Source organism: Trichosurus vulpecula, chromosome 2 (genome assembly GCF_011100635.1).
Source record: "Trichosurus vulpecula isolate mTriVul1 chromosome 2, mTriVul1.pri, whole genome shotgun sequence".
Lineage (NCBI taxonomy): Eukaryota > Metazoa > Chordata > Mammalia > Diprotodontia > Phalangeridae > Trichosurus > Trichosurus vulpecula.
Window position 1 is genome coordinate 461,290,090 of NC_050574.1, and position 15,285 is coordinate 461,305,374.

The 15,285-nt window shown below is 36.8% G+C and overlaps 1 protein-coding gene across 6 annotated transcripts in view; it reads right to left on the minus strand.

The window, feature by feature from the left end:
* Positions 1-15,285, minus strand: part of DMD (dystrophin) — a 1,925,924-nt gene that overhangs the window by 1,892,861 nt on the left and 17,778 nt on the right. For 3 of the 6 annotated variants that reach the window (XM_036747778.1, XM_036747779.1, XM_036747772.1), the window contains exons 3-4: positions 11,478-11,570; positions 5,923-6,095 (exon numbers count right to left, since the gene is read on the minus strand). In XM_036747778.1, coding sequence (XP_036603673.1) covers positions 5,923-6,083 — 161 coding nt within the window. In that variant the 5' untranslated portion in view covers positions 6,084-6,095; positions 11,478-11,570. Of the gene's footprint in view, positions 1-5,922; positions 6,096-11,477; positions 11,571-15,285 lie in introns of those variants that run through there. The other 3 variants (XM_036747770.1, XM_036747771.1, XM_036747769.1) reach the window with 1 other exon arrangement.

A 15,285-nucleotide genomic window follows, 5' to 3' on the forward strand; every position in this document is an offset into this window, starting at 1 on the left:
TAATTAAAAAAGTTGGGACTCTCATATGACAAGTTGTACTTTTATTATAAATTCATTGAGAAAATACAGGGCAATTTATGCATATAGTTTGTCCAACTCTTTGCCTTAGTTTCCTTACATGTAAAATGGGGGCAATAATTATTATACCATTTAACTCAAGTTTAACTGAATGAATGGAAAGGAAGGAAGGAAGAAAGGAAAGAAGGGAGAGAGGGAGGGAAGGGGGGGAGGAAAGAAAAGAAGGAAGGAAGGAAGGAAGGAAGGAAGGAAGGAAGGAAGGAAGGAAGGAAAAAAGGAAGGAAGGAAGGAAGGAAGGAAGGAAGGAAGGAAGGAAGGAAGGAAGGAAGGAAGGAAGGAAGGAAAGAAGGAAGGAAAGAAAGAAGGAAGAAAAAAAGGAAGATAGGGAGGGAAGGAGGGGAGAGGAAAGAAAAGAAGGAAGGAAGGAAGGAAAAAAAGGAAGGAAGGAAAGAAGGAAGGAAAGAAAGAAGGAAGGAAGGAAAGAAGGAAGGAAGGAAAGAAGGAAGAAAGAAAGGAAGATAGGGAGGGAAGGAGGAGGGAGGAAAGAAAAGAAGGAAGGAAGGGAGGAAGGAAGGAAAAAAGGAAGGAAGGAAGGAAAGAAGAAAGAAAGGAAGATAGGGAGGGAAGGAGGGGGGAGGAAAGAAAAGAAGGAAGAAAAGAAGGAAGGAAGGAAAGACGGAAGGAAGGAAGGAAGGGAGAGAGGGAGGGAAGGAGGGGGGAGGAAAGAAAAGAAGGAAGGAAGGGAGGAAGGAAGGAAAGAAGGAAGGAAGGAAAGAAGGAAGGAAGGAAGGAAGGAAGGAAGGAAGGAAGGAAGGAAGGAAGGAAGGAAGGAAAGAAGAAAGAAAGGAAGATAGGGAGGGAAGGAGGGGGGAGGAAAGAAAAGAAGGAAGGAAGGAAGGAAATGCCAATGTTTCAGCACCTACTCCACCCCAAGCCACTGTGATAAACAAAGATGATAAATGTCGAAAAGTGAGACAGTTCCTTCTTTCAAGGAACTCACATTCTAATCAGGGAAGTCAATATCTCTAGGAGGCTTTATCCGTAGAGTTGATGGAAAATCCCAGTAGTCCTTGGCATGCAGTGGTAGGCATAAGACAATGTCAGGGACTTGAGAGGTATAATAGTAGGCCAGAGAGTAAGCCTGAATTTTACTGGGAGGACTGTAGTTGATGACACCCTGCTAATTGAATTGGTAGAATGAACTTTTTCATTCCTCCTTCTCTCATAACCAAGGAGAAAGAACTTGGCAGGCCCACAACCATTATGGGAGAGGGAATGAGACCAAAGGTTAAAATGAAGCTGCTGTTTATAATGGCAAGCAAAGTGGGACTTTTTGTTTTGCTCTTTTTTTCTTTTGGAGTTCTAGTTCCTCTCAGAACTACGGTAATCAAGTGCCTTTGATTGAGATTTGCCTTTGTTTGAATCAAGAGTCTTTGATAACCTGCTTAAGTTACAAGAAAGCTTAAGCCACATGAGTTTGAGTCACATGGCTGTGATGCCCTCTGTGGGCTGACCCTAAAGAAGTGTATATATGCTCTGAGGTTAGCATTTTGCTTTGGGGGCTCACTCATCGGAATTGTGCGTGATTTGGCCAGAGAAGCCTCTGGATAGCCATTAAGGAGCCCCCCTGGCTTTGAAAACCCAGATGTTGGTGCTTCTCTCTCCGGTAATTATGTATTTATTGCTATGGACAGGTAGAAGCTCTGTCTGCTGATTTGTATTATTTGTTCTGCTTATATAATTTCTGCTTGTAATTTCTGGTTGTGTTTTCTCTGAAGTTCAGGGTGCTGACTTTTTCCCCTGAATTAAGTGAATGATATATGTATGTTTAATTAAAGTTGCCTTCCTTAGAAAAGCAGATCAAAGATCCTGTGCTAGCAGCCCTCCTGTGTGCTGGTGTTATTGGTCTTACATAGGCAGAGTAGCTGCAAGTAACATTGTTGTTACACTGCTTTGAGCTCCCTCCCACAGTGAAGGAACTGGGAAGAATCAGCGTTCACACAGGAGAAAAATATAGGGATAGAGACACCGGAAGGAAAGTTGATATGAAAGAAAGGTCTTAGTGGGATCTGGGCAAGGTTTCATTGTGAAGAGTATGTTTTTTGAAATTTTAAATTTCTCTATAAAGGCAAGATCCCATTATTTCTTTGCTGAAGTCTTACTGTAATACCTAATGATGGTGGTATACCTGGATTCTCTAATGCTACAACAGTACAATGCAATCTCTGGCAAACTCTATCACACTAAAAGGGGTTTGATTAATGACCCACAAATGCATTGCATTTCCGTTGTTCAATGACCAGGCTAGTTGAGTGTATAGAAATGTTTATTAATAAAAAATTATTTAAAAACAATTAATTCTTTTATTTGCCGTAAATCAGGAAGGAGTTGTGATCCTTGTTGGTGGAGGAAGTTTAGCAGTGGCAACAACATAAGCAGAGGTTAGGATGGAAGAGAACAGATGAGGAATCAAAGATGAGGCAGAGGCTCAACACCAATCCTATATTTGCTAAGCCTTCCCAACTTCTGATATTTTGCTTAACTGATATTAGGCTTATATTGTGCTCTGAGGTCAACCCTCCTTGACCAGAAAGCAGACAGAGTTGGGAATTGTGAGAAAAACTCCTCTTTTCAGAGCCTCAAAAAGAGAAGACATTTTTCCATGTAACTCTCTCATTTAATCCCTTTCCCATGCTGACATATTCACTAGTCTGAAGGACATTCAAAATGATCCTAATTTGTTAAAGAGGAAAAAAGTTTACTAGGGAGATAAAGGGTAAACAATGCCTCTTTCTCATCTGTATCCTAATGTGAAACACAAATTCAGCTAAAGAGCCAAAAGAAGGTCTGATGTTCAGAGAAGAAAAGCTAAGGAGAAAAAAGACCTCAGTGAATCATGCTTCTTTCCCCTTAAAATATGAGAAGAAGCAGGTCACATATAGTATTATAAAACTAGGTTGGAAGGAACTCTAGAGCTCCATCTAGTACAATCTCTTTATTTTACAGATGAGGACGTAGAGGCCCAGAGGAGTGAAGGTAATACCCAGCTACTACCCAAAGTTATACCACTAAAAATTAGCATAGCAAAGAATTGAACTCATGTCTTCTCACATGAACTTCATGTCTATCTCACAATCTAAACACTAGGCCATATATTAATGCTGCCTTCTTTTTTCCCCTTAGCCCTAGGTGGTTAGGGCAGAGGAAATATAAGCCAGCAGAAGTCTGGAGTTCAGTTCAACCCAAGCCCCAAATCTTTTTCATAGAGTGGTGCATAGTAAGGGTTCAACTCATTTTTTTAATGAAGTTTTTACTGGGTGAAGAGCATCCTCTGAAGTAATGGGAGAGAAACAAAGTTCAACTAAAACATAGCTCCTTCCCTCACAGAGCTTTGAATCTAGCAGATCATTTTAATATACAATGCTACAAGTTAAGTGATATTAGAAAGGAATAAAACAAAGAACCTGTGTCACCCACTTCATGTGATTTTTTTGTGAAAAAGGTTTTATAAATCTTATAGTGCCATATGCATGTGAGTTATAATTTCTAGTATGATACTATGAGAAAAATAATAGAGAAATGTTTTGAGTTGATCTACCCTCCCACCCCAAACTCCTCTCAAAAATCATTAATTCTTATCAGTACCTATACTTGGCCAATGAGAGTATGGAATAATAGTGTATAGATATATCCTCCAGCAAGGCAGTGAAAATAAATTTTTAAAAAGCCCTATTTATTATTCAATTTTATTATCTTTTATATTTAATTATCAGTATTGTTTTCTATTATTTTATGGCAAACGTAGTATTTCATCTAAACAAATATGCATTTCTGAGCTAGTCTGAAGACCTAATCAATATTTATGGCTAGCAAAAGAAAATATATTGTGAATAATAAACAACTGATTTATGTCTGAATTTTTATAACAATCCATTTGAATGTATGAGGGAAGAAAAATGGTCACAAAGTTATAGAAATATTTTAAAACCAAAGTCTGAGAAACAATCAAGTTTATATATAAGATTATATCAATGCAAAACATTTTACTACAAAATAGTAAATAATTAACAAAAACATCAAATTTTATAATAGGTGTCTAAAATTTTATTTTTAATTAGTATCTGTGGGCTTAGCTTCTTCATGTATAAAATTAGAGTTCCATTAAATGGTCTCCATGATCCTCCTAGCTCTACTTCTACCATCCTAAAAAATACATTTAGCACAGTGCCCAGGAAAGAGTAGGTGCTTAATAAATGCTTGTTGCTTTGACTAAACTGAATTCTACTCAGACTGAAGGCTTCAGAGCTAGCATACATCAGTTGTGGGATTTAAACTCAAGTCATCTGACTCTATGATTCTTTTTCCACGGCACCACACCGTTCTCTGACATAATTCTAATATGAAACTTTTAGTGGTTTAGACCTCGGCAAATTTCCCATCTTAAAGTCAAAGTAGCATTAAAAACATGGCCTTTATAAAATGCCTTGCCAATCTATGTATTTGATATGATGCACATTTTTTTGGTCACACACTTATTTCATTCCAAACACTAAAAGACAAAACATATTTCTAATTAGTCAGTAGCAAGCACCTTGAAAAATAGAACTCCTCCATCTCTTTCTCAAGATTAACAATGGAAAAATGCTTGTCAGAATTATTCATGAAGGGATATTCATCTACTGGAAGGAGGCACTTGAAAAATAACCACATAATATACAGAAAACACTTGTTGATGAGTCACTCATTTCAACAAGGGAGATGGAAAGCATTCAGATATCCAGAGAGATTAAGATTGGGTCAGGGACAGATATTTCATATCAAAGAAAATATACTTATTGTCTCATGTACAAAGAGAATCAGCTATCAAGAGATAAAATGCTCACAATCACATTCCTAAACATATGTGAATATTTTAAGTTTTTGCATTTAAAAGAAAACTACTACAGAAGTCATCACAATGGCATAGTTTAACCTTTTCTTTTCCCATTAATAGAGAGCCAACCTAAAGTAGGCATGGGCATGAATAGAAGAGTGTATCTGGCTCATTTAAAAGACCAGGTAGCTGCCATTCACTCAAAGAGAATTTAAGGGGTCAAGGATCAGGAGTGTATTTGGTTGGGGGGGCGGGGAACAGACCATATGGTGAGAATAAGTGGCAAAAGTGACAATGAGATATTGGTCAAGGACCAGAAGAAGAGAAAATTTAACAATAGTGTCGGAGATATGGTTATCTGAGCCTTTTCTCCTTTATTTCTGAACTCTGGAGAATGTCTCTTAATTTGTAATACTTCATTTTGAAATGAAGCCTTGGTCTCATTTTGAGAATATGCAAGATTTAGATTGTGTTAATATCAAATTGTGATACATACAAATTACAATTTTAAGAAGAATGGACATATATTTAAGGGCACATATGCACCCATGTATAGGTGTGTATATAGAATGTATAGTGAAAATATATGCATTATATATGTCTATGTGTATATGTATATATACATATATACTTTTATATGTATTCATATAATATTTATATCAGGCATAGAGGCAGAACCTGAAGAAATTATGCTCTAATGGCATTTAAGGATGAATGAAGGAGGATAGCCCTTGCAAGCATTGTGGAGATGAGTGGATAGGGAATGGGTTGTGGTTAATTCCATATAAGCTCTCATTTCCAGAAGGCAAGATGGGCTTATACTATACGTGCACAGAAAATCCATTTCCCATTGACTTCAATCAGAATTATGACCCCAGGGGTCATGATGAAAGGATAGGTCCCAAAGGAATATCAATGTTGCACAACTTAGTCTCTTGAAACCATGTATCTGAGTGATTATCCATTGTGAATTCCTCTGCCAGACATTCATTACTTAGTAAAGCAAATGCAATCCTACATATTATCCTCACCTGTGACTGTGGATGAGTGCATTAAAAGCCAGTCCATCTGACCAGCTCGTAGTGAAATTGATGACTTTGACCTGTGGATAGAGGCGAGTTGATTGGCGTACCCAGCTCAGCAAGATCTTTTCACTGTTTGTTTGCTGCAACCCAGCCATGATATTTTGCATTACATTTTTGACCTGTATTAGAAGACAGACTTTCATCAGTAAATGTGTTTCTTGTTTGAGAGCAAAACGGATTTTTTCCCCTCCTTGAATCCTAATGATGTCAATTTGCAAGAATAAGTAATATATGAACTTTTGACCAACAAAAAGGGAAAATAACTGATCCTAAAAATTATTATCTGTATCTGTGTGCTCTTGAATTGCTAATGAACTCTGTGGCTTTCGGTGAATATGTCGAAGATTATAAAGGGTGTATAACAGTTGGATGTGTGTGTGTATGTGTGTGTGGGTATATGTGTATGGTGCATTCTATTTGCTTAATTCTGGGAGAAAGGGTAAAAGGATCATAGTCAATTAGTTATAGTTCTCTCCAATTTCTCAATCTAAGTACTAAGCTTTACAGCACATACGCACTAGAGTGTCCCTTAATGTGTTCCTGGGTTTTATCTCAACATATTCACTATTATGACCATTAATCAAAGTTATACATGCTGACTGAACTGAAAAAAGGAATATGGAAATGAGCTTATATTTTAAAGGAATGAAGGGAAGAATGCGCCAAAAAAAGCAGTGAATATATTGGTGGCTGATATACTGTCCTTGTTTTATTTTCATTAATTATCTTTGGTACATTTGATTGCCTTCTAAACATTACTTAGAGTCTTTGCAAGTGCCATTCAGGTTATTATATTTCAAAGTCCCACACCCTAAGTAATTTACTAAAAATTCCTCGTCAGCAGTCTTTTCAAGTTTCAATAATGCAATTAGTTTTACATCAGAAAAAAATAGTTCTTGGCATAAAGAATAAGCAGTATAAATGCTTACCTAAGATAGCTTTTAGTAAACTCTTTCACTTATAGCCTAGATTATCATAATGTAAAGAATGCACATGTGATCAGTCTTTAAAACAAAAAGCAGTCAGTGAACAACTATTAATTTAACATTTACTATGTTTGGGCACTGTGGTAAGAGCTGAGGATACAAAGAAAGGCAAAAGCAGACCCTGGCCTAACCTCTTTGCTGACTTCCAGTCTCAAATCTCTGAACCTCATGACCCATAAAAATCTTCAACTTAACATGTCCCAAACTAAACTCAGTATCTTTCCCCCTAAACCCTCCTGTCTTTTCTACTTGCCTAGTTCAGCTGAGAGTGCCACCTTCCTCCTAGTCATGCAGGCTCAAAAACAGTGTCACCTTCAATTGCTTCTTGTTTCTCACCTGACCCCATATACAATCAGTGTCATGTACTGTCATTTCCACCTTTCATCTACAACCTGTTTGTTGGTTTTGCCTCGTGTCTTCCAACTCCAGTCTTTCCTTCTTGCAGCTGTCCAGCTGATTTCTCTAAAATTCAGGTCTGATCATATCACCCCTCCTTTACTTAATAAAAATCAGTGGCTCCCTATTTCCTCCAGAATAAAATATAAAATACTCTTTTGGGCTTTCAAAGACCTTCATAACTGGCCCTTTTCCACCTTCCCAGTGGTCTTATGCTTTACTCCCCACCATATACTGTACAGTCCAGTGATAATGGCCTTCTTTCTATTTCTCTCATACACAAACACTACATCTCCCAACTCTAAGCATTTTCATGGGTTGCCTCCTATGGCTGGAATTCTCCCTCCTCATCTCTACCTCCTAGTTTCTTTGTCTTTCTTCAAGTGTAAGTTAATGTCCCAGCCTTTACCAGTCTTCCTTAATCTTAGTACATTCCCTCTGAGATTACTTCAAATTTAACCTGTGTACATTTTGTTTGTTTGTGATTTCTTACATGTTGTGTCTCCCATTACACTGTGAGCTCCTTAACAGCAGAGACTTTTTATTTTTTTGCCTTTTTTTGTATCTTCAAAACTCAGCACATAGTAGGCACTTAATAAATGTCATATGACTAACTGAATGAATCATTATCTAGGAGCTCACACTCTAATGAATTATTATGAATATGTAAGAGCAATCAACCATTAATTATCAAAGTCTGATTATCTTCTTTGAGTTTGGTAGATCTCTTTTCCTCTATGCATTATTTAGTTTATCAATTTGGGGTGAAGAGACACATTTAAACTTAAAATCATGTTGGCTAGAGCCTCATTTGAACTTCCAAGGGGACATAGATAAGAGTGGCAAAAAAACAGGCAGACAGAAATGGGTTGGATTCTGTCCTGTTAGCATATCCACATCCATCAAATCATAAATCCATTTGAATAAATAGGCTAAAAATGTAGAATTCTTTAACATATTCACATATAAATTTCCATATTAAAACTTCACATAAAATTTCCGAAATTCATATTTTGTATGGCTTTAGGAAGGCAGTAATGAAACAAGACGTATAAATTTTGTATGCATATGTAAGAATAGCTCAATTTGAATTACCTAAAGGGGATAAAGAAAGAGTTTTTTTTTAAGGAAAGGAAAAATAATCCGCTAAAGAAGGCCAAAAAAAGAAAGGTTTTAAAAAGGGAAGGGGAAATCCAAACCACTGTTAAGAGGATGGCAAGTGACACAGGATAAAAGAGAAGCTTAAATATATCAAGTCTAGCATAGAGTCTTCCTTGGAGTTAGATTCTGAATGTGGCAAAGAACAAAATTTCCAATATGTCTACAAAGAGGGGGGTGGGTGAGTGGGTTGGGTGGGCTTCTTGTTGAAGACAAAGAGAGGGCTGTATGAGGCCTAACTGGCTAACTGGGAGGTATACTATATTCCTAGAGCCTGCCAAAATATATTGAACTCTCAATGGCTACTCATTCTTGCTGATTCATATGGGAGCACTTCCACATGATAGGTCCAAAAGAGTACAGACTATACTTTTAATAACAGCAAAATCCTCTACGGGAAGTTCAGTGGCTTTAGGTGAGATCAAGTCACTTAGAGTAGAAAAATTTCAATTTCAATCCATCTACCTTCTGTTCTACTCTACATTTCTACCAGTTGCCCTGTCTAGCTCAGGATGGCTCCACTCAGAGATCTGTTTCCTGATTGTTGAGCCTAGGATTGCCATATGTTGAGGAGCCCAGTAACACTGCTCACTTCACATTCATTTCACTCTTGCTCTGTTCCACCTCCACATTAGCTGCTTTGACCCAGTATGTGTCCCCAATTCCTAATTTCTTTTATCTTTGTCTTTTCCTATTGTAAGTTCCTTGAGAGTAGTGTTTTTTCTTGTTTTTGTATCCCCACAAGTTAGCACAGTGCCTAGCATATAATAAGTGCTCAATAAATGCTTTATCAAACTATCACCTATTTTTCCATCTATGTCAAAATATTGAAAAAAAGATATAATTTAGGGTTTTGAATTGGAAAGAAACTTAGAAAGTATCTTGTCCTACATCATTATTTTATAGATCTCAAGGAATTACAGAGACAAGAGGTACTTTAAAATTGGAGATGGCCAAATGTCTCACATTTCAAAGTGCAAGAGAAATTCATAAAAAGTATAGATTAATGAACTTGGCTTTAATTCTGGGCAACATTATACAATGGATAATTTGAAAACTTGTGAGCACAAAGCAAAAGACGTTATGACCACAAAGAGTCAGCATTAATTCAACAAAGCTTAAAAATAATGTTGTTGTTCAGTCATGTCTGACTTTCCATGACCTCATTTGGAGTCTTCTTGGCAAAGATACCAGAGTGGTTTGCCATTTTCCCCTCCAGCTCATTTTATAGATGAAGAACCTGAGGCAAAGAGACTTAAGTGACTTGCCTAAGTTCACACAACTACTAAGTCTCTGAGGCCAGATTTGAACTCAGGAATATGAGTCTTCCTTTTATCTACTGCACCACCTAGCTGCTCCTATTTCCTATATCTACATTTAATTACTCAATTATATATCTACTGAAGGGAAGAGACATGGAAAGAGAGTAATTCATATTTTTAAGTGAGACTTTTAATTGATACCAGATTTAACAAAACGTATCCCCTAAAAATTAATTCAATCTTAGGCTGAATTAATAAAACAGAGTGCTCAAACAAGCAAGGTAGTAGGCACATTACATTCTGTACTGATCAGACTACATCAGATAGATAGTGGTCCATTCTATAGAAGAAGTAGGACTAATAGGTAGAAGTTACAGGGAGGTAAATTTGGACACAATGTAAAGAGTATTTCCTAAGAATCTGGATTAGAACAAAAAAAAAATCAGCCTGCTTTATGAAGTAACAGGCTCTTTGTTTTCCTGGAGTTGTTTAAGAGGAGGCTAAGATGACTATTCAGACAATTATATCAGGGGTTCATTTCTCGGGCAGTGCTTCACCAAGCAGTCTATACTCTGGACATCTTTTCTCTCATCACTCCCAACTTCAGGCTCTGCCCCTGCATCATCAGTCTCTAACAGGATAGCATTGACTTCATCTGTCTAGGATCCAGAGCTTCAAGACAATTCCTGGCCAGCTCCACACCATGCTACCCAAATGTGCCTCTTTCCCTCTCCAGTTCCTCTTAGGCAGAGAAGGTTTTGCCTGCTTGTGTTTTGTATCTTTAGTGTTTATCATAGAACATGACAAAAAACAAGTGTTTAATAAATGCTTTTCATTTGTTAACATCAATCAATCTAAGGTCACTTTTCGACTCGAGGTTTCTATGAATCATTTATTGCCCTTTGAGATGGTATCAGGTGACGTTTCATCTTTAGGTAGAGTAAGCAATTACCTACAAGATACATTTTTAAGTCTATCTAGATTTTCTTTACAATCATCTTAGCATGGATAGTACTCTCTAGTGTCTTTTCTACCTATCTTGAAATTTCTGGTATTACAATAGCTCTCTGAGCTAGATGGCACAGATATTTTTAAGAGACCACAGTCTAAATGCCAGTGTCACCTGAGAGAGCAATTTTCTAATATTAACTTAAAAATATTTTTGCCACCAATATTTTTAGTGTTAGCTGACATTTTTGTCTGTTATCAAAAAAGTGGGGATGCTTCATGCTTATGGCTAAAATCCTGCAAAAGCAAATTGTTTTCAGAAAAAAAATATACAAACACTAGGATCATATAAAATATCGGTACTATACATGTAGACATGGACGTAGATGTACATGAAAACAAAGTTACTTCAAGGTAAATTACAGGAAGAAAAAGCTAAACATTTTTTCATGAGTCTGCTGATCTTCGTTGAAATATTTTCGTTATTACTGTAATCCGCAGTTAAATTAAAATTGAAAAAATAACTGCTCCAAATTCTCTTGTGTCTCTTTCCTAATCTGCCAGCTCTTAATGCTTCAGATACCATGTAAACAGACTGTCATGAGCTGTGCTAATTTTAAAAGCTGTTATTTTGAGGATGGATTTGTTTTGTTTGAAATACATATGTTTGTTTTGCAGGTCATGGGCAATAACAAAAAGAGGGTACATGGAACACATTATTTATAAAGAAAACATCCATCGGGGCTCTCACCTGCCAATTGAGAATTATATTCCAGATCAAAGCAAGAGTCAGTTTATGATTTCCATCTACTATGTCTGTGCTTCCAATATTCACTAAATCAACCTGTTTGGAGAAAGAAAGCAAGATGTATGAAGGTCCATAAGGGAACAAAAGCCTTCTGTGAAAGGGAACAAGATAATAAAGTAATTAAATTTAGATCTTTCCAGAGACTAAGCAGCATAATGATCAGTTGCTTAGCTAACCATAAAATATTTCTAAAGTCAGATTAAAATGAAACAACATCAATTCTTAAAATAACTTTTCCTGAGAAGAAACTATCCAGAATATATTTATGATGAAATAGTAAATGCACATGTTTTCAAAACAGACTTCAGAGGATGATCAATTTTTTCAATATCTTTCACTAAACTTGTAATTACATTGGCCACAAAGTATAAGGAATATTGATAGTTGATAATGTACGGGAAAATCAGAGGAAATTTTGCTGAATGCCATCTAGCCCCACCCTTTTGGTACCTGAGCAGCTGGTTTGGCAGATCATAGAGCTACTGAAAAGAGAATGATAATCCTGATAAAGCCATAAGCAACAGGGGAGGAATTTATAGAGCTATATACCTCAATTCATATTACTTTTATTATTGAAATATGTAGTTTCACTAAAGTCCAAAGATCTTTGGTTCTCCAAAACTAATTGTCTCTATTCTGAAGCATAGCCTAATCAGATTCAGAAAGGTTTGTTGCAAGGTTTGGCCATCAGTTGACAGCAAAACTGGAAGGAGGCCACGAATACTAAGATATAAAAATACGCTCAATCAAAATCAAAATATCAACATAGTCTCACAGGCACATTTTCATTGTTATTTCCCAAGTGCAATGTAAGTTTTTTGAGAATAAGGCCTCTCCCTCCCCCCTCCCCCCATAGTGGTATCAGGAAAACATGGCTTCAGATTCTGCAAATCATTTAACCTCTTAGTGCCCCCAGGTGTTTGGTAGAAGGGGATTCCTCCTTGGGAGTTTCTTACACCCATGAAAACTTAGGTCCAGGTAATATCAAAAGAAAAAAATCCCTTTTGCTAGGGAATCATTTGCATTCGTACAGTAGGACCTCAACTCACTATGTTAAACTGAAAATCATCCTTCATGAGACTAATAATGTTATGAGGAGCGAATGAGATCATGCATGTGAATGCGCATCATAACATAAAAACTACTAGCCTGATCTTTTTTTTCAGGTATTTAAGAAAAGATTGTTTAAGATTAGTTTCATGGAAAGGAAGAGTTTTTTCATCCTATGACTGTATCTTTGATTTAAAAAGTGATTTATATCTCCAAAGCATATCTTATTCTCTCTCTTTTTTGTTTTTTTTTTTAAATTTCACTTTGATAGTTCCTTTAGAATATGAATACAAGGTTCGATGACTTATTTTAAAAATTAAAAAAAAAAACAGGGCAGCTAGGTGGTGCAGTGAGTAGAGCACCAGCCCTGGAGTCAGGAGGACCTGAGTTCAAATTTGACCTCGGACTCTTGACACATGTGCTAGTTGTGTGACCTTGGGCAAGTCACTTAACTCCAATTGCCCTGCCCCCCCAAAAAAAAAACTATGGAAGTCAATCATTTCATATGTTTTACTTTCTGTCAAGTTGGTGAACATAATTAAGCCCAAACAAGAACTAAACAAGGATGCTGTGGATAAACAAGTATGGAATAGATATTTTAAAATCAAGTTGATCTTTTTACTTCATGTATAAGGAAAGGGATTGATCAGGTGAGCCCCTGATCAATTTGAGTTTCACAATCAGCTTGATGAGATTAACAAGGAATATACCTAAGTCTAATGGCCACCTCTCATTCAGGTGCATATACTCTTAAATTCTTTACCGAGAAGACATAAGTAATTCAAGTGACTATTTCCCAGAATTTGGGGGTTACCTCCAATGTGATTAATGATGGAGAATCAGAAGGTTTGGACTTAAGAGGTAAGAGCTGCCTCAACTGTTGTGATATGTGTGTGTGTGTGTGTAAATATATATATACATATATATATATACACATATATATGTATACATATATTGATAGATAGATAGGTAAGTAGATAGATAGATGAATTAAGAGATTAGCCTATTCAATTGTTCTTTCAGAAAAAAGTATAGCAAATGTGGGTGAGGGAGAGGAGAGGACGGTTTTTCTCCCTGATTCCACTCAGGAGCAAAATATGGCAATGGACAGAAGAAGCACATGACAATCAGACTATTCTTGCCCAGATGGCCTGAATTCATGGACCCTCAGGTCCCTGCCTCCATTCTGCTCACTTAGTTCTTTTTCTGAGCACAGGTTATATACCTGAGAATCGACTTTCCATTAACATAGAGTCCAGAGGGATCAAGAATTTCTGAGTTCAGGGACTAGCCAGCTAGAGAAAGATTTCCTTAACAACTCATGTGTTGACTTAGTAGAGAATTGCCCTGCAGCTTAAGGAATAACACTACATAAATTAGTTGGAGAGAGAGTAAAGGAGAGATGTTTGGGGTGGAAAGAGGACCTTTTTAACCTGTTATCATGAGTTCAGGTCCAAGATGAATAGGAATTGTGGCAGGTAGGTATTCATGGGCTCTGGAGTCAGGAAGACCTAAGATCAAATGTAGCCTTAGACATTTACTAGCTGTGTGACCCTGGGCAAGTCATTTAACTCTGATTGCTAAAAAAATATAGGAATAATTTATTTAGTAGTCCTCCAGTTTCTTTACATTCTCAGGCTACTCTAATAGCCTATATGACTATTTTGTTTTTACATTTGCTCGTAGGTTCATGTGATACTTTCACATCTTATAGATTTCCTGATATGGGTGAAATAAAGAATGTATCATACTTGATACCTATGTGGTACAATGGGCATCTAGGCAAGAATGGAAGAGCAAGTTACCCACTTATGAAGAAGTGGATATGAACCATACATAAACTTCATTTTGAAAATGATTACTCTAGGTGATTGAGACAAGTTGGGAAGAAAAGAAAATGACACTCATAACTATAGAATGTTAAAACAAATTAATGTACTTTTCCCTTAAAAAACTTTCTTTAAAAGTTTCTTTTATCTTCTTTAAAAATTTCCCTTTAAAAATAGTATCATAGTTTTCCCCAGTACCTTCCCCTCCCCCTACCAGAGAGCCATCTCATGTAACCAATAGTGTTTTTTTAAATAACAGAAGAGCAAGAAGAGGAAAAATCAGCACATCTAATCAATCCATTGAAAAAATCTGAAAACATTTGCAACATGTAACACTTGTAGTCCTACTGATGGAGTGCTTGGGTGCTTGTACTCAGACCCCAATCCCAAGATCATATTTCCCTCTGGCTTCAAAAAAACACTGTCCTTGGAAGTTTCTCCCCAGCCCAAGGACACTATGCCTAGCAACTACTAATAAGTGGGCCCCAGTGAAATACTTATCTCTCTCCCTGGTACAGCAACAAACTTCAGCTGTAGGAATTATTAGTTTGAACTGGCTTTGTACTGGTTCATAATGGTATTCTGTATCCACTGGACTATCTATACCAACTCCTTACCTCTTTATATGCATCCTGGACTCCTTGTTATATATATCCTAGACTTAAGACATACGTACGCTCCCTACATCTACCTTGTCAAACAAGACATTGATCAGTGGCAGAATGAGCCATCTTCAGTCAGCCCTGACCGCTAGTTAACTTAGTGACATAGCAGACCTAAAAATTGTGGGCTCTTCCTGGGTGAACTCTGAGTAAAACACCTACTCAGTAGATACAGAAAGCGCATGTTCCTTTAAGAACTGACCACCCCTT